Raw genomic sequence first — 23,027 nt, 5'->3', positions numbered from 1 at the left:
GTCATTGTTAACCCGGGCCACGACCAATCCGGTTTGATCTGGTTATTATGAGTGATTCGCATCTTTGGTTTTGGCAAAAGTTTTATGCCGGGTGTCCTTCCTGACTCAACTCTCTGCATTTATCCGGGCTTGGGACCAGCTCAGGGAGACACTGGCCTGTGCCGCCCAGAGGCTGCATTAGGTCAGGTGTCCAGACTAATACACATTAAATATTCCTTTTCAGATTTGTCTTTATTTTCCCAATAATGTGTCCTAACTCTGGGTAGGGGGCAAATGGCTTGTGTGTTTGGAAAAATTAGCAGTGCCCTTTCATAAAAGGCATGAGCGTTCTCCATTTTTGCTGCTTACAGAGCATATGAGGAAATAAACAAGAAGGGTTACCACATACCTGTTTAGAGCAGGTCAAGAACTTGTGATATTGATAAAAGGTAAATATGATGCAGTGCAAAGTAAACCTCCTCAGCAAGTAACTGATGTCACAAAGAAACTTTGTCACTCCCACTCCTTTGCTGGAGATATGACAAATGGTGGCACACAAAATCATTAAGTATGCATGGATAACTTAATGGCTGATGGCATTCCTTCATTGATTGAACTGTATAATTGCTGTATTGAATTAGGAATAGCAACAAAACGCTACTATGAAAAACCAGGACCAAGCATCATCTGCATTTTCAAGCAGCAGCTGCTGGCAGGGGTAATTGCCACTCTGGCATTATTGGCATCCACAAATTCTGGATAGGAAAAAGTCTACCAAATGGACCTTTGAATAAATCTTTAACGTGTTGCATCCAAGCAACATCATACTGGAAACTTTCCACGACACTGAACTTCTTAGGTCTTCGGCAGTCACCCATCAAGTGTGAAGCTGAAAGGATGAAAGGATTTTGAGATATCAAAGTTGACACTCACATGTGCACTTAGCAAGAGTTTTCTGTAGAAATGTGGCCATGGCTCTATTTTTGTGAAGTATCATCCACTTGTTTTGCCTCCCAACCCACTCAATGGTCAAAATAGACTCTGACATTCTTAGCCTTTTCATTTCCCTTCCAGTCAGTACTTATTGTGGTTGAAAGATTAATGTAGGTGGTAGAAAAGCAGCGGATCTTGTTTGATTCAAAGCCTCCCTTTATAAAAGGGGTGTCATTAAGAAGGACGGTGATTGGAAAGATATTGGTAAGAGTATAAACAGTCTGCAAATCATTTACTCACTTTCCCTGAGAAAAATTGAGAAATTATGAGGATATGAATTGTCAGGAGTATATTCATCATGAAATGTAATTTCTCATCTAACTGTTACACCACTCAAAGTATATCAGTTTTTCCTTTCCCAAACCTTAGTTCATGAGCCATTAGTGAGAGATGAAGCAGCAAAACGGGGTTTATTGGGTATCTATTGGTACAGGCATTCCGTAGCATGTTACATAAAAACAAACAAACAAAAAAAAAACAATTGTGCGTCATTTTCTGGAACGCATCGAACATGGCGAAGATTACCAATTATCTTTCACAACAGAACCATCAGGAGGTGTTTTATGATCCACAGTCATTTCAGTATGCACGCAGAGACAGGTACAATTTATCAAATGTCAAACAGCCATAACCTTGCGAAATGTAAAACTGCCTGAGAGCGGAAGAGTTCCATAGCTGAACGTGTGCGGTAAAAACAAGGAGATGCCAATGCTGATCGGGATGGAAAACAGGCATCGGCTTCAACCCCTTTCACAAGTCAATTCCAACATTTGAGAACATAACTCTTCAAATGAGCTTCTATTTCAAGTAATGTATCCCTGCTTGGAAACATTCACTCAACTAGTTTGATGGATTATAACAAAAACATGTAAATACATTTTCTCTTACATTAAGATATTATGTATTTATTTATGCCGTGATATCTATCTTAGGTTATCTCAAGCTCTTTACATGTTTTTTTTTTAACTAAAGCAGACAAGATTGTCTTCTATTACACAAAGTAAAATCTAAAGCTCCATCATCCTCAAGTGACAAAAGTAACCTCCAACTGCCCGCCAGAAACCAATGTTACTTAAAAGCAGGAGTTTCGAAGGGCAATTTCAAAGGATTTTGAACTCACTATATTTCTCACATCACTGACACAAAATGCAAACGTTTCTATTCAAGGTTTGACATAAGAATGGTCATATCACTGCATAACTGTTAAGGCCATCAGAAGGTTTCTCAATAGGACAAGTACTTTTCTTTCTCCATGTATAGATGTGGATACTCTGTTCAACTTAAAGACTGCAATTTTTTTTTTTTTTTTTCTGAAAGAATTGTCCAGAAACATGGCAGACAAATATTTATTAAACGCAGAACGAGAGGTGCACTCTTCGGTTTTAAAGGATCCAGCAAGACCTTTGCAGGGCAAAGCAGAGAGGGCAACTTACTAAGCTGTTTGAGCCTTTTTCAAGTTTAGGTCATTATGTTCAGCCTTCTCAAAACAGAGCCTCGAGTTTACCCTTCAATAACCCCTTAATTCCAGCTTTAAATATACATACAAACCTCCTACTTTATCACTGAATAAACATTGACATCTACCCCCCTACCAACCTGTCAAATGCTGAGAAACTCCATTCTAGACAGCGATAAGACACTCTGCATGGAGATATATATGTATGTATATATGAAAAAAAAAACTCTGGAACAGTGCTGCACAAACTTTTTTGGCTGCAGGGCCACATTTAGTTTTTTTCAAACTGAGTGGGACCCGACCTTGGTAGATTTGTTGCCATTTTTGTCATCAAAATCCGATGGCGGATATTCTCAGGACAGCGTCAGGTGGTCGTCGGGTGAGCCGGGCTCTGGATTTGCGTCTAACTTCGCACTAGTTGCGGCTTTTCGGATGACAAGTTGCTAGCATAGTTAGCATGCTAAATGTTGCATTCTCTTTTGGTGGCAAACCTTTGCTGACCAACGAGTCGCTTGTCTCGAGGTCGTGATTCACTCGGAAAATTATTCTGCGGTCCACTCTTTGTTTAAATGAGCTCTATAAATCTACGGTATTGTAGTTGATGTGAATTTGCCAGATTGAACAATGCTGTGGGCTGTATGCGGCCCACGGACAGTGCTTTTCCTACCGCTGCTCCAGAACTTTTAATACATCCATAAAAGTACTGAGTAGTAGTACTTTTTTTTGCAGTCTATCCTGCAGGATAGCAAAAATCTCTGCGCTAGCACATAAGTGCATCTATGGAAATGCCCCTCCATAACTTGCTCAACCTTCAAATGTCCACACATAACCTGCAATTCAGCAACAACAACCATCTGCATCCCCCCTCAGGACCAAACTCTGCACTGATCATGCCTTGTGCTCAGCTGCATCCTCCCTGTGGAGACCCCCCACCATCTTTTCATCCCACCCTCGTACTGACACCACAAAATATTGATAGTTTTTAAAAGGGATCTGAAAACGTCCCTCTTTAACTGGTACTTTTCTTTGCTGAGCTTATCTGCCATTGTTTTAATGCCTAAGTTTTAAAATTGAACAACTGGTTGTTGTTCAGTGGTCTGTTTTCATTTGACTTTAATGTTAAGAGTAAATTGAGATTTGCAGATAACAAATTTAATGTAACATCGTATTGCTGTAAAACACTATTGCTGTTTTGAGAATGATGTTGGAGCAGTCATATAAGGTTTTGTGAGCTTTAAAACAAGTAATTCTTGAAAACAAAAAGGTCACAACAAGTCACTGCTGGGTTTTTGGAAATGTGGCACCAGAATTTATGTTTAGCTCAAAAGTGGCTGCTTATGTCTTGACAAACTGGGGAATGCAACAATTTTTATAGCTATGACAAGGGGGGAAAGGAAGAAAATTAAAGTCAGCAGGAGGCGAGGACAGGAGAGCTTAAGAAGACGCTGTAAGTGGGCTGATCTGGAAAGATTGACCCTTGTGCAAGTAACTTGAAGAAAAATGTTTTATCAAAAAAAGAATGAAAGTACTTCTTTTTTGTACACAGTACAAGTACAAGTACACAGGGGAATAAGATGGTCTCAATCGTTGCTTTTACTTAACCGACTTTTTTTCTATCTGAAAAGAATCAGAAAAAGTTTGGAAAAAAAATGCAGCTGGGAATTAAATCATTGCTGTGGTTCACGATCTATCTGTAATCACTCAAAACCCATCTGAGACATCATTACTTTATTTGTTTTTAGTGATTTATCAAGCTGCAAAAATAATTTACAATACCTACACTTATTAATGCTTTTTACATACTTAATAATGGACTTACTTATTATTTAAGGAAATGTATTTCGATCTGAGACTTATTGCAACATTGCAATATTGCAACAAAGTGATCAGCCATGTTTTCAGCCTATAATGAGTTAACCATGAGAGGAAGCAGTGATCGAGTTGTTTCGGGCTGACTTGGAGTCAGCCCGAAACAACTGACGTGATAGGACAATAAAACGTGTCGGCCAACTCAACCTGAACACACTTCAAGTCTGAGAACTGCAATGATGGAGGTGCCTGAGCACTTATCTTGAGGTGATTTAGATCCCCCCCCCCCCCCCTCATCTTGAACACTCCCATACCAGACGTCTTCCTTCAAAACTTCAGCTCAAACTGGATTGATCTCTTTTTGATCTATCTTCCCATGATTTCTGATGAAAATGGGAAGAGGAAGTGGTGAAGGAGGATCGCTCACGCTCCCTACTCAGACCTGATTGACAGTCCATGAATGGAAAATCCTAATATAGCACATTTCCCCTCTTTGTCTTTTCTCTCTCTGTCACTCTCCTTTCCAATCAATGCTTCCCCCTAGGATAGCTTGTTGGTTTTGCGCTCAGAAAAGAACGTGACGCTCAACGCCCGGAATGACCAGGGCCAACTGACAGGCCAGCTCACAGTGGGTGAGTCACAATGTAATATTGAAGAATAAACTCTTGTTGGGGTGCGTCATCACTGGCTGGGGCACGCTCACAAGGTGATTTAAATTGGGTGCAGTGGTTGCGTGTATATTTACTCATTTGTCTATTTCTGCTAAAAGTGCTGTTTGGTTCTGAGTGATAATTCGCTCAGGTTTATGATTTATTGCATCATTTTATTTATCGATTAGTATTGAAATAGTCTCTATGCCTGTATGGCTTGGATCCTAACCACTGATATACTTTTTGAAAGGGCAATGGATTATTCTAATTATCATCAACTTCAACCATCAATCTCTCAAAATTAACTAAGTAATTTACATGATAATGAACAGTGGATCTGCTCATCAAAGGTAATAGCTATTGATCTCGATCAACAAGAGTTGAGGGCTGATGTTGATTTGACAAGACTTGTGACGTGACTCTTTTTGGTCATGAGTGACCTTCTTGCGTTAATTAATGTGTGCTTTTCTATGAAGTGCATTTTGTCTGAAATGAGATGAAACTTGGTGAGAATAATTAAATTCTCTAGTCACAGCGGCTCGTGGATTATTGTGAGAGAGTGGGGAGAGTGAGAAAGGGAGATTTTAAAGTTTCTCCATGCACATTTGGAAGAACACCAAAGTCTGTGGTACATGAATTAATATTCTTCACCAGCAGAACAGATTACTGATTTGCCTCCATTCATTGTAAAAGCATGACTGATCCAGCTTTGTTGGGCGCTTTTCATTTGCAGAGCAGCCACTCTGCAAATGTATTTTAGATCACTAATAGACTTACATGCCCAAACGGTTTCCAGAAGCTGATAAACGTGAGCCAAAAAAACATAAGGGGACCTTTATTCGACATCAGTATCTACAAAAAAAAAAAAAAAAAAAAAAAAAAAGTTAGTGTTGCAAACTAATAAAACTTTTTTGGGTGGAATTTGTTCCGTTGCAGCCTCATAGTGTCTGGCAAGTCTGTCCTCTGGTGAGTTTGGTGAGTTTACTGTTTCAGATACTAAAACTATTGGATGGACTCTGTTCATGATCGCTCAAGGATGAATTCTAATGGCTTTGACTTTTGCTTTAGTGCAACAATTAATTTTGACCTTTTAGGCTGAGTGTGTGTGACAGGTGGACCCAAGTGCAAAAAATAGAAACGCTTCTGGCACACAGAAACTGCAGGACTTGATATTGTTCTGGGGAAATAAACAGCTAAATTAAGTGAATGAAAAAAAAAAAACTCAACTAATCAAGTTAAAATAGGTGCAAGGAGCTGATAAGTTTGTTTCTTATAGAGAAAGAAATACTGGGGCAGGGCTGATGCAGACTCAGGTGAATACTGGGTTTGGGGCAGCCCATCATACAGACAGGAAACTAAAAAACAAATACAAGACATAAACACACACTGATGGAAAACTTCTAAAAAGTGGAACAGGAACCAATTCAAGTGTCAAAACAAAACTATCACAAAAAAAATCACCTAAACTTAAAAATAAATGTAATGAAATTCTTTTGGGTCATATCAAAACACAAACTCACACTCAGACACACCTTTATTTCTTGAAAATAAAGAAAGCAGACGGTATTTTATGATGTTTTAATTTTGCATCTTTTATCTAAAAGATGCACTCTGACTTTGAATTCAAGTCATTTTTACAGTCAGAGCAGTCATTCACATGGCTCAAGACATACATGTGAAATTCAATAAAATGTGATTGATTTGTCGGATTTTCATTTTCCTTATCCCCCCCGTCACCTCACGCCGTAATCATGCATTTTGAGTTAACTCCAACACAAATATAGCACGGAGGGCAATTCAATTCCCCCCAAATGGATGAAGCGTGTACATACAGTCTTGCCTCTCTTCAGGTCCGGAGGCAGTGGAGGCCCAGTGTCAGAGGTTACAGGTGCGAAGCACAGATGGAAGTAGACTGCTCTTCACCGCAGATGAGGAGGAGGTCATCATGACAACAGAGAGATTCACTGTTACCGGTAAAAATCTTCCACGGTCTCACCTGCTAAATGTTTTATATGTGAGTGAGGAAAAACAACAGCAGTGTCTGAAAAAAATCAGTTTCTATCACTGAACAATGAACTTTAGCGCTGGGTGTCATGGTCATGGAAGCCATTTATTTCCAGGAGAGCTCAAGCATCATCTGAAAACCACGGCCATAAATGTCTGTGACATTTCCCTGGTCATTCCGCAAAATATAAAGGACTGCATAGTTGTTGTCTCTGTCATACTCAGCGCAAGTTAATGAAACAGGTGACACAACATTCATCTCCTCCAGCAAAAATCTGCTTTATTATGTGATTTGTCATCTTCCTGACTCACAAGTTAGACGTTTTCTACAAGGATGCAAATCGAAGGTCTCAAGGATGGTTTATTGTTACTCTAAAAAGTGTTGGCGCACCACTCTTTTGCATCGTAAAAGAAAGAACACAATAAAATAAATAAAGCAACACAATAAAACAGCTGAGTTAATCTTGTCGAATAACTATCCTTTCATGAATTGTAAACGTGCATTCAATCGGCAGGCTCGGAAGGCGCGGTGTTCGGACATTCGGTGGAAACCCCTCTGATCTGGACAAAGGCTTCTGAAGACCTGAAGTAAGTTCATATTCATAATAAGATTTACTGGAAGTCACCTAAGCTGAATGTCAGTTGCCAATTAAGATGAGGATCTTAAGATAATTCTGAATGTTTCGTGACATCGTCGATGACAAGAAAAAAAAAAAAAAAACGGGGAATAGCTTTTTACCTCTATCGTTATTCTCAAGCATTTGGACATCCACCAGTTGGCTCATTATTGCACTAATTTAGAACAAAATTCAACCATTATTATTCATTTTTCAGCCTATGGGTGAGCTCATTTGGTCGCTGCACTCCGGAGCAGTCAGAGATCGATTAAAGCATTAAGAGAGCGCAGACAAAGTAGGAAATTGGAGATACATTTTAGACCCGCGCACTCACATTCGGCGATCCTCACACCGCTGCCTGTGGTGTCGAGCCCCGTGTCACTCCATTAACAAGCTATAACCCATGTGGTTTGTTGTCCACCTTACTGTTCCTGGAGGGAGGACCGGGATCAAAGTTGGCAGAAAAAGCAGTGTTCTGGCAGCTAATTCCTGCAGAGTGAGAGGAATACAGATGAGGCTCACTTTAAAGCAAGCGCACGTACGCGCGTGCGGACTCGCACACAGGCTCGACTCAGAGGTGACCATCTGCAAACTGGCCAAAATCGTAAGAAGGAGCTCACACACGGAAAGTATTTTTCTGGAACAGGAATCCGAGTACCCAGTGATTTATACGCACATTCCATCAAACCAACACATTCCCACTGGTCTTGCTGATATGGATGACACACTAGAAAACACTGCATATTTAAAAACCCGGTCATCATACATCACCATCATAACTGGCTTCCCTCAGCAAATTACTGCTATCTTCCGTAAAACAAATGCTCCTTTTATCTAATTTATTATCCTTTTTTTTTTTTTTTTTTTTTTACCTTGTCAAAGATTTCCACACTAAGGCTGAAAGAAAAATAATGGGAAGATAGTGTCGTTATCTGCCGGGGGTTCTTACCCTAATTCTGTGGCCAAGAAAACAGCCATTAACGCGCTGGCGTGTCACTCTTAAACTCCAGCAAATGTGTTTCAGGAAACTTAATTGGGTTGTACATTTTAATCCCCGTTTCCATCTTGACTGGCTTTTGATCCCGTTCAACCTGCTGCCTGTGAATGTAAAGTCATTGCGATGTAGCAGGGGAGGGGTCAAAGGTCATCAAGACACCTCAGGAGATGAGATTATAGTTCGCTTTGTTCTTCGTTGTTTCATTGCACGATCATCGGAAAGTTCGATCCGGCGTTGATGAGATGATCTTCATCTTTTCCTTTTTGACGCTGATCCCTTGTTTGTCCTTTGCCTTTCCACCTCAGTGGATCCTTAAACTTTGCAACTTTCTCCGAAACGGTGGTTCACCGAAGTGCAGATGTCAAAAGACGGAAGAGGGGGAAATTAAAGACAAAAAAAGATGTGTGCATGAGATATTTTCACTTTCACCCTTTTAAAAGTTGAAAAATTTGACACATCATTTAATATCCAGGCTGAAAACTCACTTAGGAGCCAGGATATTCCTAGTCTTTCCTATTTTAATACATCATTCTTTATTGTAGTGGAACTAAATCCTATTTTGGAAGTTTGTTGATTAATAATCACAAGCTATTATCTTCTCCAAAGCAGCCTCCAAGACTCATCTTTTCCTCATCTGTCGCGTGGAGGTCAGACAGAAGTTATCCGCTAATGTTATTTTTATCTTCCTCCGAAAAGTTTTCAAATTCAGTGTGACTGCGTCGAGTTTCTGGAGTTATTTCCAACAAGGGGATAAACATACATTGTTGAAATGGATTACAGCGCAACAGTGCAAGTAATAACCCTGTATATTAACATATTCCACACTTCAGGAGGAAAACAGAAACACAAATTAGATCCCAAACTCTCTCAAGCTGATTCAATTGTGATGTCATTCTCTTTATTGTCACTATAATACACAGATGGTGTCAGGGACAGGCAATAAGAACAAAAAGAAAAAGAAAACAAATTTTTTTCCCCCCATTTTGCATATTTGAAGTTGAAATATGAAGAGTAAACCTGAACTTTCCCTATTAGTCCCAAGCCTTGTGTCATTGGTAAATGTCACATTTCAAAACACAAGTCTGCTAAAGCATTTGTGGCGATGAACTCTACCTCAGAAAAGGTGTAGAAAATCCTTTCTCCTTTAGAGCATAAACACAATGGGATCGTAAGTACGGTAATAGAAGCCAAAAATTGCTCCTGTTCAGAAGAAGGAAGCACACAAACTAATAACGCAATATTTTAGTAATATCTCTCTCTTTTGCTTATGGACACAACAAGACAACTCAGAGATCGTTCGGCAAACTTTCTACCCCAGACATCACCACTTTATTTTAAAAATGCAAAATAGAGGTGAAGTTTTTCTCCTTACGGATGTCTTTATTTGTTACTTTTTCACTCCAAAAGGATACATTGGTAGCCAACAGCAAACACTGTCTGGCTGCATAAGGAGCAAATGCTGGGCTGTCAGCTGGGCTCCGCTCTGATTGGACAACAGCAATTATAGCATAGAATTGCTGGCATGACTGGAGAGTACATGGTGTATCTCTGCTTGCGGATTAATCCGCACACCTTTTTTTAATTTGATTTATAAAGACTCGGTCCAGAGCAGAAAATCAGCAACTGCTATTACTGACCCGCACTCCGTGCATGGGCTCCATTATCGCTACTAGAGCAGATATTTTTTCATAAATCATCCGCACACTACATCCCTATGTGAGCGGAAACAAGACTGTTGATGGATTACACATGTGTAAATGTAATTTATCATCCCATGTGACATTTTACCATGTAATTAGGGTGTCAAGAAATAACGAAAAAAATATTCTCAGTATAATGGACTTTTTAATGTTTTTAGGGAGAGAAAAAACAGGACGTTCTATATAATTAGATCGAGAAAGAACACCGTCTTTTCTTCGCTTTTCCAAATATGCTGTTTAACACCCGCCCCTGCGAAGTGTACAATGGTTTGTGGTAGAAAGCAAATAAAAAAGCACAATGCAGATTGTCAGGGCACCTTCACAAGCTCCAATTTCTTGGTGTAAAGTGGCGTACGCACTTTCTCTTTTTCACCGTGTATTGTTTGCATCTGTAGCTCTAGGACTTTTCATCATTCTTCTCCCTAAGCGCGTGACATCTCTTTGCAAACTACAAACTGCTCTAGATGATAAGGATAGGGCTTGGCTCACGTCCATGCCCCCCTCACCACCACACACACATACACACACACTTTTTTTTTCCCCTTCAAGAAAGATAGTTATCTTTGTGATGTGTTTTCTCTGCAAGCCAACAGTAATCTGGGAGAAGAACAGAGTAAAAACCAAATCAAAGGAACCCACCTGAGATGTCCCATTTCTTTGAAGCACCTGTTCTTCTCCCCGGGAGCTTTATCTGTGTACACTAGCACTCAAGTTTGTCTTTATTTGTCATCACGATGCTGCCTCGGAATAATTGAATATACCACGTAGCTCAACTGCCATTTAACTGTGTACTTGAAATATGGAACCCCTTAACTTTTCTCAGTTTCATTAACTTTAAATTGAGTTGCAAACCAGGGATGTTAATGTACAGGTTATCATAAGGATGTCCCCCCTCTGCGCTATTGTCCGATGCAGTTTAATACTGGAGAAATGTAAAAAAATCATATAAGCTAAAGGATTACAGTATGCAAAACATGTGCTTTAATAAATAAAACATTACAGATGGGCTTCAAACTATTTTCTCCGAGCAACACTAATCTGCTGTGGAGATTTCAATTTGATCTCCCAATCTCAGTCAGCCGAGGAGCTTTGCCCCTTTCCAGCCGTGGATGTTAAAATTAAAATAAACAGAAAGCATAATGTTGGAATACATTTTCTGAGCTAATTTGTTATGCTATGTTTCATATCCTAAACTAAAACGTGCAAAGGTTCTCATTACAGCTTGTTTTATTCATGTGACACAAAAGAAGTATATCCATTCTGGACAGACGGTTGGATAAGTAGTGATATAATAATTTCCTAGCAAGAACATTAAGGTAGTATTATCTCATGTGTATGTGAAATGATTTAAATAGACGACTTTTGCCCGAGTACAGAGAGTGCCCTCCGTTTTGAGAGTTGAGAAATGGACTTTTCAGTCTGCTTCCTTCCCAGTTCAGTTTGTTCATGTGTTGAAAATCTGAATAACTCCATTCACAGTCCATGAAATGGAGGGGGGGGTAAGAGGGGGAAAGTGTATAGCCGGAACAACGTGTGAGCTGACAGACAGGCTGAGGGTACGGACTGTTTTTCCAAACTATATGTAAGTTGTTGTTTTTTTTATCCCCCTAAGGTTCACGAAGGTAGGCTTAGTGAAAAGCAATTGGTTATATAGTTCCGAGAGTTTTTTGGTCTTTTGTGTAAGTTTTTTTTTTTTTTTTTTTTCATCAGATAAAAGCCTCGGGCACCCAACGTTAACTCTGGTATACTTGATTTACGATCTAAAACCTAACTGTCTTATTTTCGTAATTATGTTAATTTTATTGTATATTGTATATTGTACACAGTAGCAAAATTTAATATAGAGTAAAAAAAACAGAAAAATAATATTATGTTGCGTTTACTCAAATTACCTAATTTTACATATTTCTATGGCTCTTGTCTAGCAGTGGACAGCAGCTTGCATTTACTAAAGCTTTTAAAAACCCATATTATGCTTTCTCACTATCTGCATATTTCACCCTCTTTATCTTCTTTATTCTTAATCTGAAGTGTGTGGCATCTCCCCTTGTTTTTGTCAATTGCTTTTATTTCTCCTATTTTTGTGTACATCGAAATTGGAGGTACCGGGACACACGTACCGGTACTATGAACATTTTTGCTGGCGACGAACCGGATTCTGATGTATCTAAAACCTCAGCAGTGAGTGTGTGCATGTGTGTGTGTGCCGCCTAACTGAACTTTCAAGGAGAGAGTGGTTGATGTCTGTGAAACAAGTGGAGTTTGGTTTTAAGAAATGAAAGGATGTGTCGATGTGTCATTTCCTGCTCTCATCTGAGCTTCAATACTTTAAGTCTTGGCTGTTGTTGGCTGTTGATGAGCTCACCTTGCTGTGACTTCTGTAGTTTGATCAGCTCAGTTTCCCCCTGCAGAGTGTCTGAGGACAGATTTGAGGTAAAGAAGTGTTGAATCCCCAGCTGACTGCCCACTCAGCCACATCCCATCCCGAAGGATGACATCACAGTTTCTGATATCCCGGATTAGCCGAGAAAAGCATTACCAGCAAATTGGATGTAAAACCCGAGACATATTTACGAAATGTTACATTCATAGATTTGTTAATTTACAAGTAATTGGACACCAGACAGAAGGCATCATCTTGCATCACCAGCTCTGAAATGCATATATATATATATACACACACACACACACACACACACATATGTATATATATATGTATATATATATACATATATATGTATACTTATATGTATACATAAATATATATGTATACTATATATATACACATATATATGTATACTTATATACATATATGTGTATATGTATATATATGTATGTATACTTATATGTATGTATACAAATATATATATACTATTTATATATATGTGTACATATATATATATCGGCGGTTGTGCGCGTGCGTGTAGATATATACAGGCAGCAGAACAAGTATTTGATGCACTGCTGAGTTTTCGGCTTTTCCCACTTACTATGCATGTAGAGGTCTGTATTTTTTATCATAGGTATTCTTCAACTGTGAGTGACAGAATCTAAAACAAAAATCCAGAAAATCACATCTCCTTTCGGCTTTTCCCTTCAGGGGTCGCAACAGCGAATCAACCTTCCCCATCTAACCCTATTCTCTGTATCCTCCTCTCTCACACTGACTACCTTCATATCCTCTCTCGCTACGTCCATAAATCTTCTCCTTGGTCGTCCTCGAGACCTCCTGCCTGGCAGCTGCAATTCCAGCATCCGTCTACCAATATACTCACTATCCCTGCTCTGTACATGACCGAACTATCTCAGTCTGGCTTCTCTGACCTTCTCTCCAAAATATCTGTCATGTGCTGTTCCTCTGATAGACTCATTCCTGATCCTATCCATCCTGGTCACTCCCAAAGAGAACCTCAGCATCTTCATCTCTGCGACCTCTAGCTCTGCCTCCTGTCTTTTCATCATTGTTACTGTTTCTCGGCAATACAGCATCGCTGGTCTCACCACTGTGTTTTACAACTTTCCTTTCATTCTGGCTGATAGTCTTCTATCACATAGTACCCCTGAAAACTTTTCTCCACCCATTCCAACCTGCTCGAACCCGTCTCTTCACCTCTTTTCCACACTCTATGTTGCTCTGGACTGTTGACCCCAAGTACCTGAAATCCTCCAACTTCCCGATCTCCACTCCCTGCAGCCTCACCGTTCCACCTGAGTTCCTCTCATTCACACACATATACTCTGTCTCGCTGTGACTAACTTTCATTCCTCTTCTTTCCAGCACATACCTTCACCTCTCTAGATTTTCCTTAACCTGTTCTCTGCTCTCACTACAGATCACAATGTCATCTGCAAACACAGAAAATCACATTGTATGGTTTTTAAATAATCAATTAGCTTTTTTTATAGCATGACATTAGTATTTGATCACCTACCAACCAGTAAGAATTGCAGTGTGTGTGTGTGTGTGTGTGTGTGTGTGTGTGTGTGTGTGTGTGTGTGTGTGTGTGTGTGTGTGAGCGTGATTCTATATACTTAAAATATGAAGCCTAACTACAACTTTCTCCACTGGTAGACTATACACACACACACACACACACACACACACACACACACTCACACACACATATATATATATATATATATATATTTATATGTGACTATGCAGGCAAACATAAACACTAGTCCATCGTATCCAAAGAAAATGCTTCTATTCTTGTGAGTTTCTTGAGATGAAGCAGCAACAGAAGGAGGTCAGGTCTCACTCATGTCTCAAACCTTTCCTTTTTCTCCAGAATGTAAATCAAGCTGATCCTTAAAGACACGGGGGAATTTCTCGAGAAACGTTTCACATTTACCAGCAGACAGACAGGCTGCGAAGGCGTTCTGTTTTCTTTGCAGTGCAAACTTCAACCGCTGCGTTTCCAGGCTGAGCATCAGAAAATAAGACAGATGCTTTCAGTTTTCTTTTCTCTGCCACTTCTGCGTCCCCGCTGGTGAGCACGGGGAGGCCGGCAGCAGAGCCCTGCTCTCGAGTTGATCCAAGCAGCTCCTGGGACACGTTGTGCAGCAGCGCCAACGTCCAAACAAGAGTGACAGGTTCATTAAGAAGATAAAGACAGAAGAGAACAACTCTTCTCTTTCTAGTTAACTCCGGTCCGACTTTTCCACAGTTGATAGGGCAAATGTGTTTGCAAGCGGTTGCTTATTTACACATCCATCAGACATGGAGCTACTCCCCAGGGAAATGTCTGGCTCTTTAGCTGCGTACTCATACTTTCTGAATGTCTGCAGACCTTGCGTCCCGACTAAAACGTAAGCTTTTCTGGAAAAATCCTCAGAGGGTGCAAAACTTTAAATATATCCAGTGTGTGCTGAGGAAACAAAAAGCTGCTTAAATTTCACCACAGTTGAGAGCTGTCATCGCTTCCCAAATTGATGTAGATTTTTGCCAGACATTGTGATAATAAAATGAATTTATGGCTGCGGTGAGGCAGACTTGGTAAACATGTCAAGGCGCAATCTCTTACTCATCTCATTGTCTGACGACAGATCGTAGACACGTGTAAATGAAAGCAACTGCAACGGCTGCATTAATGCAGGTTTTTTTCAACCTCCCATCCCAACCCTTACAAAAAAAAAATGAAGATCCTGTCTTGATTATTTTTCTGGTTTTTTTTGCTGCTTCCTGTGTAGTATTTTTTTTATTTCTATTTCATATATTGATGCCTCAAAGGTTTTTTTCTTATGGTTGTGCTTTGAATTGATGAGAGAGCAAGACCGAAGTTGATTGAGCCGAGCAGCGTCACCAGACGCCAGAGAAGATGCTGTCAACTCATACATCAAATACATCTGTGGCTATTCGTTCTTCATAATTCTTGTCATAATTCTTGTTGTAACGATTTTGAGAATCATCACTTGGATGACTAAAAGTCTCCATAGATGTTCCATAGTCTATGCTGTTTTCAATTTCTTGTCTGCATATAGTGGGAGGGGGGATTGTTGTGTTCCTCCTAAAGACAATCCACAAAAATGTCTTAAAAGCGTCAGAATTTGACATGTAACAAACTGTATGAAAACCCATCCTACATGAATAATAGTCTGCCTGTTGCAATTGCCCTCTTTTTCTTTTTTTACTGCCTGATTGACTGCCTGTTTCAGGGATAGTAGATAAGTAAATTTGCCGTGAAGCAAATATAATGAGCCGAAAATGATGATTCTCTGGGTTCACACAGAAAAAAAAGCACATTTCAGAATAATTTATCCAAACCTTTATTCTACTCATGTATTTTTTTTTTCTGGCTTGAGCACTGTTAATTTGTTTTCGAACCGCAGATGAGAGCAATAAGGGCTCCTGAACACAAAGCGCGACAGGAAATGAATTGTTTCATTTCCCAGAGTCGTCAGAATTATGATACTTTGCAGACTGACATGGGCGCAACTGTAGTTTCAGACTTGTTTATGCTGAAGCTCCTTGTCAGTCAAGCTTAGGGAGTCCGAGCACAGCCACAGCGCAGTCTCGGCTGCAGAGAGGCCGCTGTTGTGTTGAATGTAGTGCTCATCGACATAGTGTGTGAGTGTGACCTATAAAAATAAACTTGACTTTCACCTCCAGTATCCTCACACAGGCAGAGGAGATGTGCAGTAACAACCTCATCCACAGTGACATCAACTATGACCATAAGCACATTTAGTCGGGCGCACAGCTCTGAGATACAGTGACCTTTAAGCAGACGGAAAGGTCATCCATCCGGCAGGAAAAGCTGGTCAGATTTCCCAGCGTAGGGGAGAGGGCTTGTCATAAACAGTCTTTATGACTGCAAATATCACAAAGGTTATTTGATGGCGGGTAGATATCAGTGTTTGGTTGGAGCTGGAGCCCCGGTGGAAGTGCCTCTGTGCTGTTTATTCACTGAGACTCTTCATTAACAGACTAATAATCATAGATTTTCACGATATTAAGAAACAAAACAACCATGTGGGACTTCAAAAGTCTCAGATTAATATATTTTATTCATGTCTGAGCAGCGGCGGTCTGCACTTCAGGGGTCACTTAGATTTTGAATATTTTTGCAGAAATACATTTATGTCTGGAAATTCTCTGGAAATTTATTGCACTCTGCTTAAAATTATATTTGGACTGGATCCCTGGCCTGTTTAGTAGTTAATTCAGTGAAATTATGAAACTGAATACAAAATGAGTGAATAAATGAAAGCGTATTCCATTTGTATGTCTGGATCATCTTGGCAGTATCAGGAAAAAAATGAATGCTACAAAATTTAGCAGCGCATTTTTGTGCATTGATATCAGTTGAATTGAAGTTTTATAAAACTCACATGTCAGGGAAAGCATAGATATTATTGCGCCCTTATTTTTAAGTTTAATCTCATTTTTATTTAAATGGTTTATGCAGTGCATTATGATTTCAAATACTGAATCATTTAAGCATGTTTGTCTACTAATTTTCCAATGATTTCCAGGTCATTTCCTTGTAACTCCTTTCATAACTAAATTTCCTGCTAATGTTTACCTATTTTCTTCTTGATTTCATCAGTTGTTTTTAGGTCAGTTGACTCAGCACACCAGTGATTTGAAAAAACGTGGAGTGAACATGAATACAAAAAAAAGGAAAAAAAGATAAAGACCTGAGTAGGAAAAAAAGAAAAAATATAACAACCTCTAAATTAGCACAGGATCGTTTGACTCAATGACATTTCTAAAATGATCTGAACAAAAATTTAAATCAGCTATGACAGACTCTGATAGACTAAATTGATGTTCAATAGTTCTCTTAAACATAGTATAAAAGACAGCAGCAAAGAAAAGTAACTCAATTCTCAACCTCATTTATTTGAAATAGTACAACTAATTGAGACTATCTTGCAACAGATTTTTGTCTTTTCTCCTGTATAATTTGTTTCAGTTTCTGTCACAGAGAGAAGAACCTCCTTGGAAACAGATTGTTCCTGTTTTTCAAGCATGTTTTGTTTACCAATCATTTAGAAATGTCCAGAAAATTCCTGATCCCCAATATATTGTTTAAAATAATAACATAGTTGTCCCATCACCCAATCCAATCATAGATACAATTAAGCTGATTGGGAATAATGAAAAAAAAAAATCACAATTTGGCTTTGCAGCATACTAAATTTCTGGAGTTCCTGACACTAGGTCCCGACGTATTCATCACAATTACATTTATCTGAAAATAACTGAAGAGTGGCTGCTGTAGTTCAAAGTATCTCATTGAAGATAAAAGTAACTGCTTATAAAAGTCAGCAGTAAGGTGACATTGGACTTAACGCTGCTCAGGAATTGGACCGTGAGCTTTCTATACACGGACACGGAAGTCATCTGTGAGATATAAAACCCAAGAGGCATTTTAATTTAATTTATCTCATTTATTGCTTTACTTTGGACTGCGCGAAACAAGCACTCAGGAAAATTGCCTTTTTCTTCTGGCAGAATTTCCCGGCTTGTGTGCGATTCGGATGATGACAGAGGTGCAATTTATTTTCTCAGCTATTTTTCGTAGTTTTGTCTTGTCTGTGTTAGTGTGGCATAACATTTGGGTGGTCCTGCAACCTTTTCTCAAGGAAATGTCCAGTTCGTTTTAGAAATCCTTTTTATATGGCCAAAAAACATGCGGTATTATTTTGTAGTCAATAACTAGGTATTTCCACAAAATACTTTTTTTTTTTCTCTTCCACTTCCAATTAAACTAGATGAATCAATGTGTAGTCATGATCCTCCAGCTAAAACCATGAATATACATGCAAGGCAGCAGCTGCTGTCTGAAAAAATCCAAGAAAAAGAATGCCGAGCATCCTGCTTAAAGTCTCCTCAGGAACTGAGAACACACGGCTGCAACACAGAGCGAGGTGGCAGCAGGTAGAAAGAGGTGTCGCCCCTATACGTGCCCATTTTTGCACCAAACCATTTAAATCCATTTTCTCTCAGCATATTCTAAATATTAAACCAGTCCAGAACTAAAAAGCATGCTGCGCATATATTAACCACAAATGGACTACTTCAAACTGGCATGGGTCTTTTAACATTGGCAAGGCCAGGCCATCAAATGTGTGCAGTAAACAAAATGCAACCCGTAGCAGGGTTACAGTAATCTAACATTCATATTGAAACAAACTCCCGGTTGGGTTATTGAATTAGTGAGGCGAGACCCTTGTAAGTGGTGCAGTTATCAACCAAAAATATATCCACAGCAAAATTAAACCTATAACTGGCTTAATCTTGCTCAAGCCTATTAATCGGATAGATACCCGCCTTAATGTGTGTGCTCATGAACGGTCTTCTTCGAGAAAATGCTATTAAGCGACGCACGATTACAAATGGTTTGCAGGCACTTTGGCCTGAAAACATTTTGAAGGTCAAACTATCAGACAGTTTTGGCTTCAGTGAATTTGACGCTTTAAAAAGTAGTTCAATGTGCGGAACAATCGAGCAGTAATCGTTGGTTAATTGCAATCACGCTAAATCCCTGAAATCATTGTGTTATGGAGGTGAACAAATACCCCGGCCCTATAATCGCATCATGTCAGATGCCGCTCATAACACCTCATCGCTTCTTTTAATAACTGGCTTAACATCAAAATCGATTTGCTTATTGCTCAGAAGCAAAATTATAGGTTGATAACATCATGTTTACAAAAGTATCTATATTTAGTAGATTTTTATCTTATTAAGAAACAAAATGATTACAATATCAGTATTGACAAGATGCTGTCTCTGTCTGTCTCTTTCTCCATCTCCACTGCTGATTTAGATATCATTCTTCGATAGAGAGGGGAGTCATACCGCTCACAGATGACTATACCACAGGAGTTGGACATCTATTAATTCATTGTTACTAATTCATACTAAATAGATTCAGAAAATCAATTATACGGGCTGATAATGGAAAAAAAAAAGTTTGCATTCAATAAGATAAAATGAAAACCCAGCACAAGCAATGACATGAATCAGACATGTCTGGATAATATTCTATGTTTACTCGAGGGGTGTCTTCGGTATATTTAAACAGCTTTCAGGAAAGACACTAAGCAGGATATCAGGAAGGCAAATAAAAAAACTACCAAATGCACATCTTCTTCTCTCTTCCTGCAGGTCTCGTTTCACAGATCCCATCCAAATTGTGTGTACCGGAAAGCAGATTTTAAAGTCAAAGAAGCCATTCAAATGCAGATGAAATTGGAAATTCATTTGACTTCAGCCCCCAACCCCCCTTATTCCAATAGCATATAATCCGAAATGTGTGCCACTTTCAGAGGGTACAGAGATTTAAGCGATTTCAGGACGTCTCCTTTAAGTCTCCCATTTAAAATTCATTGAAAACAGATTTGGGGGAAGATGGGGGGAGAAAATCAATTTGAAACAGTTATGAGTTATGAAAACAAATTATACATTGATTGGCTCTTGCACTTATCTCTCGACGTGTAAACAAATAGTCCACAGGAGGAAAATGCAAATAACATTAGCTCCAGTGTTGCTGAAGGTCAAAATCAGCTGATACAATTATGGGCTGCAGAGGAGTTTAACTGAGGGTTTAACTGGTGCCAGAATACATACAAAAATATCAATGGGCTTTTTTTTTTCTCAAATGCGATTCATTCTGACTCTATTTTTAAATACGCCACTGCTTTGAGTTTGTTATAAATATGATTGAATACCATGAACCTGCCCTAAATAAGTAATTACACAGGGATTTTCATAAACTATGAACTGAATAACAATCAATTTAACCTTGGCATCTTCTAACCTCAGTGATGTGCTATTAAATCATGCTGAAAGGCAAGGTTTTAATAATGCAAAGATCCTGAAAGTATAAACAGAATAAATCAATCAGTTAATGCTCCAAATCTCATAACTTGTGCTTTTTTTCTTCTTACGGTCAGGTTGGAGTCTCCAACCCGGACCCTGACCATGGAGGCTCCCAGAGGGGTGGAGGTCAGTGCGGCCAAGGGGTCTCTGAGGGTCAGCAGTAGAAAGGACCTGCAGCTGGAGTCCACGGAGGGAGAGGTGAGCTGGAGTTCAAAATAAATAGAGAAATAAATAGCATGATCATCTGTCATCATTTTAACATCCCTGACAAGAATATACCCAGCAGAGCCCAAACAGTTGCCCTGAAACCATCCATTAACTACTCAAATTATTTCTCATTTCTCATTTATCTTTGTGGGTAGGTGACATACTGTGGCATCCATGTGTATTCCACATTTTGAATTTTTGCACGTTCATAGCAATTACTATATTTTATTTCCTTGTAAGAGAAGGCGCTTGAGAGACCACCTTTCTAAACACAAATGATTTATAAAATGGTCGGTTTTCAAATCCAGAACAAGTCCGAATTTAATATTTTTCCAAGCCGACAGTGATAAACAGACCTCAAATCTGTCAACATTTTTAACAATGGGAGAGAATCAGATCTTTTGAGGTTAAAGTGTGAATTAAGTCACAAGTTCTTGGTGTCAATGAGTTACCCGTTCGTGGTGGTGCGTCAAAGCGGAGGCCCACAGAGCAACACAAGAAGGATTACAAAGACATTTCAAGGGTTCTCTTTTTGTCTCCGTTTCATTAACATTTATTCATAAAACGGTGCGGAGGCGCAGTGGTTAGCAATTCTGCCTCACAGCAAGAGGGTCTCTGATTTGATTGACAGGAGGCCTTTCCTCCAGGTTCTCCGGTTTCCTCCCACAGTCAAAAAAGCATGCAGGTGGTGCAAACAGAATGCACAAACGTGTGAATGAGAAAGTGAATAGTGAATAGTTGTACGTGATACGTGTGACGTGTGAATGACAGACGGAATGGTGCCGGTTTAGCGGTATAGATAATGAATCAATGAATGGATGAACAGAAATATGCATTGAAACAGGTGGAGGGATAATTACAGTTGTTTTTTGTTTTTTTTCTCAGATACTTCTAGACGCCAACAGCATTCAGCTGAGTCGACTGCCACTCGGTGTCTACACGCCGTCGCCCAGCCAAGCCTTGCAAGAACAAGCCGTGTACGAGCTGTGCGTCTGCCCCAGCGGCAAAATCTACCTCTCCCCGGCAGACATCAGCTCCACCTGCCAGGCAATGAGCAACATCTGCCTGTGGAGCTGACCTGGGACTGGCGTCCCGGACACTGCGCTGGAAAGCTGCTGAGTTTGAGAGGGGACCTAGAACTGGGCACGGAGTTCCGGTTTGGCGTCAGAATGTGCTTCCCGCCGCCATCCAGGGACGATCGGTGCCACCAAGCAGCCCTGAAAGTAGGAAAATCTCATTCAAGCAGAAACATTTTCAGTCAGAGGACACACCTTTTATTTTTCTACTCGTTCCTTTTTTTGTGCAGATGCATTGGCAGTGTTCGGGATGAGGAAAGAACAAATGGGGATGAAATAAATAAATAAAATAAAACCGGTGCCTTCAGCTGTGAAAGGTGTCAAGTTGTGACAAGTCCTGAAACTGTGTTCAGTCGGATAGCAAGGGGGTTTTGAAGTCACGATGACAGGGAGTGATGTAAGCACAAGTTTGTTTTTTTTTTCTTTCACCCCTCGAAGTCCACATTTGAGACTTTCTTGCATTTTCGATATCTCAATATATATTTTCCCTTATTATTTCTCCCCCACACCTGTGGTTGTTCGAATTGAAATTAAACATGATTTTACGTGGAAAAAAATTGTACCTGAAGGGAAACTTTGATATCAAGTCCAACAAGATCAACCTGAATGTTCACATTTACGCTGACATGTTCATTTTTTTACTTTTTCTTGACGACATTGATACTTTCACAAAACAGAAGAAAAACCTGATCTCATCACATGTTCACTGAAAGTCTTGGCAAGCATATTGATCAAATTGATGCTCAAAAATCCAATTTCAGTTCATACGAGAGAGAATTATTAAGGAGCATCTTATTTTGAGAAATCTTCAGTACATTTCACTGACTGCATTTCCTTATTACAAGTGAAAGCACCATGTTTAATTCAATAATCAAACAATAACAAAACCAATCATACCGAAGATTTCGTGACTTCAGATGTTCTCTTAGTAAAATTAAGAATTAAGATGATTCTCTGTTTTGAATAAGCTGTCATAATATTTTTTGACCGGCAATATGATGAACATACTGGATGAGACTGCAATTTTTGAACATTGTATATCAAGCTGTAACTGAGTTTTGATCATACCTAAACAGTTTCTCCAGTTTTTGACTAAATTCGATTTCCTAAAAAAGAGAAAGTCAAATTGAGGCCTATTGCGTGGCTCCTCGACATCTTTCAGTCATCGATATCATCCAAAGAGGCTTTTACATGGATCTTGTG

General features: G+C 39.4%; 1 protein-coding gene across 4 annotated transcripts in view; it reads left to right on the top strand.

The window, feature by feature from the left end:
- The window catches only part of LOC147223610 (zeta-sarcoglycan-like), a 51,329-nt gene extending 28,948 nt beyond the window's left edge, over window positions 1-22,381 (top strand). For 3 of the 4 annotated variants that reach the window (XM_086165346.1, XM_086165347.1, XM_086165348.1), the window contains 5 exons: window positions 4,782-4,869; window positions 6,738-6,860; window positions 7,407-7,479; window positions 20,616-20,739; window positions 21,634-22,381. In XM_086165346.1, coding sequence (XP_086021472.1) covers window positions 4,782-4,869; window positions 6,738-6,860; window positions 7,407-7,479; window positions 20,616-20,739; window positions 21,634-21,825 — 600 coding nt within the window. In that variant the 3' untranslated portion in view covers window positions 21,826-22,381. The remainder of the gene's footprint in view (window positions 1-4,781; window positions 4,870-6,737; window positions 6,861-7,406; window positions 7,480-20,615; window positions 20,740-21,633) is intronic. The other variant, XR_015107546.1, reaches the window with a different exon arrangement.
- The last annotated feature ends 646 nt before the right edge of the window (window positions 22,382-23,027 follow it).

This window comes from Fistularia commersonii, chromosome 19 (assembly GCF_037954325.1).
Source record: "Fistularia commersonii isolate RoL2024-O1a breed Wild chromosome 19, RoL_Fcom_v1.0, whole genome shotgun sequence".
NCBI lineage: Eukaryota > Metazoa > Chordata > Actinopteri > Syngnathiformes > Fistulariidae > Fistularia > Fistularia commersonii.
This window is presented reverse-complemented; position numbering and strand designations above follow the sequence as displayed.